The following is a 3,042-nucleotide window of genomic DNA, read 5'->3' as shown; positions in this document are numbered from 1 at the left end:
GGGGGTCCCGACCCGTCCCGGCCCGACGGGAGGAGGGGGCTGAGAAAACCGCCGCCGCCGCCCCAGCCGGGAGAGTCGGGCCGAGCGCAGGGGCCCCGGGGGGGCCCGCCCCCTCCTCCTCCTCCTCCTCTCACCCACCCACCCACAGCCCCGCGAGGCCGCTCAGTGGCCGGGCCGGGGGAGCCGATGATGGGAGCAGCGCCCCGACATCGCCGGGCCCGGCGGCGGCGGCGGCAGAGGCACCAGCAGCGGCAGCGGCGGCGGCTTAGCCCACCACAGGGAGCGCGCGGAGTCTGGACGGAGGACCGTCTGCAGGTGCGGCTGGGCGGCGGCCGGGCCGGGCCGGGCCGGGGTGGTCTCTCTCCCCTAGACCCCCCCTCCCCCGAACCTACCTGCGCGTGGTTCACCCTCGGTCGTGTGTGGCGCGTGTGTGTGTCCACTGCTCTCGGTGGGCGGGGGTGCCTGAGGAGGAGAGCCGAAGCCGGCTGCTCCAGCTGCAGCTAACCGCAAAGGGCAGAAGTGCCACGCTCCTTCTTCACGTTTAGGGCTTGGACAGGCTGGGGGCCCTTTAGGCCGTCCAGGACTCAGACTACCACAGTGGCCTTGACGTGCACCCGTGGCTGGCACTAGACGGCTCAGAAGAGAGAAACCCTTTACGACTTCCCTTCTGCAGTGTCAATCAGAGTGTCAAAAGGAGCGAGGTCTAGCTCAGTGGACAGGGGGTGTCGCTCTGTTGGTCTCTGTTACTCAAAGGTGACTTGCCAACTTTCCCATGTCAACATCCAGATGTTTCCCTTCAACCCATAGTGCAGGCCTAGACCTTCATATTACGCCTGAGTGGTGTTTAATTAAAGAACAAGGAACTGAGCCAGAGGTCCAGTCCCTCGACTCCGGCACCCAGTGATGAGACACGTATGGCTTCTTCCAGCCCCGGGTAGGTCTGTAGCTTTCGTTTTCCCGGAAGAGGCTAGGTTTCTCCAACTAGATTCTGTAAGGCAGCCAGTCTTCATGGTCATCAACATAGAGCTTCTTGTGGGGAAGAGTCAGAGCTCTGCCAAGAAGAGGCTCATGATGACGTGACATGAGACACAGGTGGCAAGAGTGGCCGACACGCAGTAATCCCACAAGCTGCTATGACTAGCTATGGGAAGATGCAGTGGGTGCAAGTGGTAGGAAGCGTGGGGAATCGGGTGGAATTGATTTTTAGGGCCATCACAGAACTGGAAAAGCACAGTTGTCTTCAAGTAAATGTGACAGCGGCTCTGCATGGTTTTCTCTGATTTTCCCCATGCGTAAATCCCACAGCTGATATCTTGTGTGTTACACAAGGAATTGCATGGAATACCTAATTGGGAAAGAACACCACAGCAGTTGCCCTGAGGAATGTTTCCAAACACACATCATTGGAGTGAGATAGACAGTTGCACAATTTTATGCAGGTGATAGGGCACGTGTTTTGTGTGTGGGTTTTTCCTACATATGTGAAAATGCCTTTAAGAAATGATATATACTCTTGGCCAGTTTCCTCTGATTGCTTTATTGTTCTTGCTTCCTGTTAGTATCATAGATCCCTTTCCGGTCCTTGGTACTTCCTGGCTTTCTCTTCTCTACACATTTGAACTTTGTCACCAAATCTGCATCATGGAGATGTTTCATTGCTGACCTTTTACTTCCAGCATAGAATGTTTCTGAATATACTGCAGCATTCCAGAAATGCAGCCGGTGCCTGGGGACTCATAGGAGACAACTAGTTCTTTAATATACAATGCCCAGAGTATGGAGAAATTATACATCTGCCATTACCATCCTAATATCTAAATATCTACAGCTTTCTTACCAATACCTGTGCTGCAACACTCTTTTTATGATGTTCGCCATGGCCAGGAAGATTTTAGGCAGTAGGCTGCAGCACTTTGTTCAGTTGCTGTCTAGACACATTTTTGGAGCAATCATAGGTCAGTTTAACTTGTAAAACCCACTGAGAATTTGATTCAAATTGGCATCACTGCACAACAGATGGATGTGTTACTTAGTGCTTGGTTTTCATCTGGGAAGCAGCCTTGAAGCCTTGGAATCTGGCTTACAGAGTTGACCAACCCAGCTGATTTCCCCTTCCTTTAGGGGTGTTTCTCAAATTGGCTCTTTTTCTGTTCCTTCCTGCAGGCAACTTCCAGCTTGGCAAGTCAACCCCATGTTTCCATTCCTGAGTCAGTGGTCTTTCCCCCCATCTCCATGGATATTGCCTGGTATGTTCCGTGCAAACCTGGCTCTCCAGAGCTCTAAAAGGTGGGGTGCCTGATGCCTGTAATCCCCATTCCACGACGGGTCCGCTCTTTCCATGGTCCCCACACAACATGTTTGCATTCGGCCTGTGGGCCAATAAGGACCACGCATTTGGTGCGCACCAAATACAACAACTTCGACATCTACCTGAAGTCACGTTGGATGTACGGTTTCATTCGTTTCTTGCTGTATTTCAGCTGTAGCCTGTTTACCTCCATCCTGTGGGTGGCCCTGTCTATCTTGTTTTGCCTCCAGTACCTCAGCATCCGGGTCTTTCTGCGTTTTCAGTACAAACTCTCCATTATCCTGCTCTTGCTGGGAAGGAGACGGGTGGAATTTAGCCTCATGAATGAGCTACTCATTTATGGCATTCATGTCACTATGTTACTGGTGGGGGGATTAGGCTGGTGCTTCATGGTCTTTGTTGATATGTAAATAAAACTGGTGTGTGTCAGCCAAGGAAGTGTGTTTGATTTTCATCTATGTGTGTGTTGGTGTGAGGAGGAAGGAGAGATTATTCCTGTTTTTTTCATACAGATTTATCAGTGCTGCATCAACTTTTGATAAATTTGTGGATGTGAAGTTGGTTTTGAAGACAGTAGTAGATATCAATTCCTGTTTGTCCTTGTGCAGTGTTACTGGTAAAACAAAACAACAGTCTTCCATATTGCCCTCTCATGTATTAGGTGGGTTTGTCCCTCATTGTCTCTTTGCTGCTGTGTTCCCATCCCAGTGCATATTGACACCCGAGGATTCCGG

The 3,042-nt window shown here is 51.5% G+C and overlaps 1 protein-coding gene across 1 annotated transcript; it reads left to right on the top strand.

Moving 5' to 3' along the window:
• The first annotated feature begins 54 nt into the window (after positions 1-54).
• LOC107105485 (chromosome unknown open reading frame, human C9orf69) lies at positions 55-2,735 on the top strand. The gene is made up of 2 exons (XM_015405470.1): positions 55-315; positions 2,164-2,735. The coding sequence occupies exon 2, from the start codon at positions 2,299-2,301 to the stop codon at positions 2,716-2,718; it is 420 nt and encodes a 139-aa protein (XP_015260956.1). The 5' UTR covers positions 55-315; positions 2,164-2,298; the 3' UTR covers positions 2,719-2,735.
• Positions 2,736-3,042: the final 307 nt, after the last annotated feature.

This window comes from Gekko japonicus, unplaced genomic scaffold (assembly GCF_001447785.1).
Source record: "Gekko japonicus isolate JY-2015 unplaced genomic scaffold, Gekko_japonicus_V1.1 scaffold1059, whole genome shotgun sequence".
Lineage (NCBI taxonomy): Eukaryota > Metazoa > Chordata > Lepidosauria > Squamata > Gekkonidae > Gekko > Gekko japonicus.
This window is presented reverse-complemented; position numbering and strand designations above follow the sequence as displayed.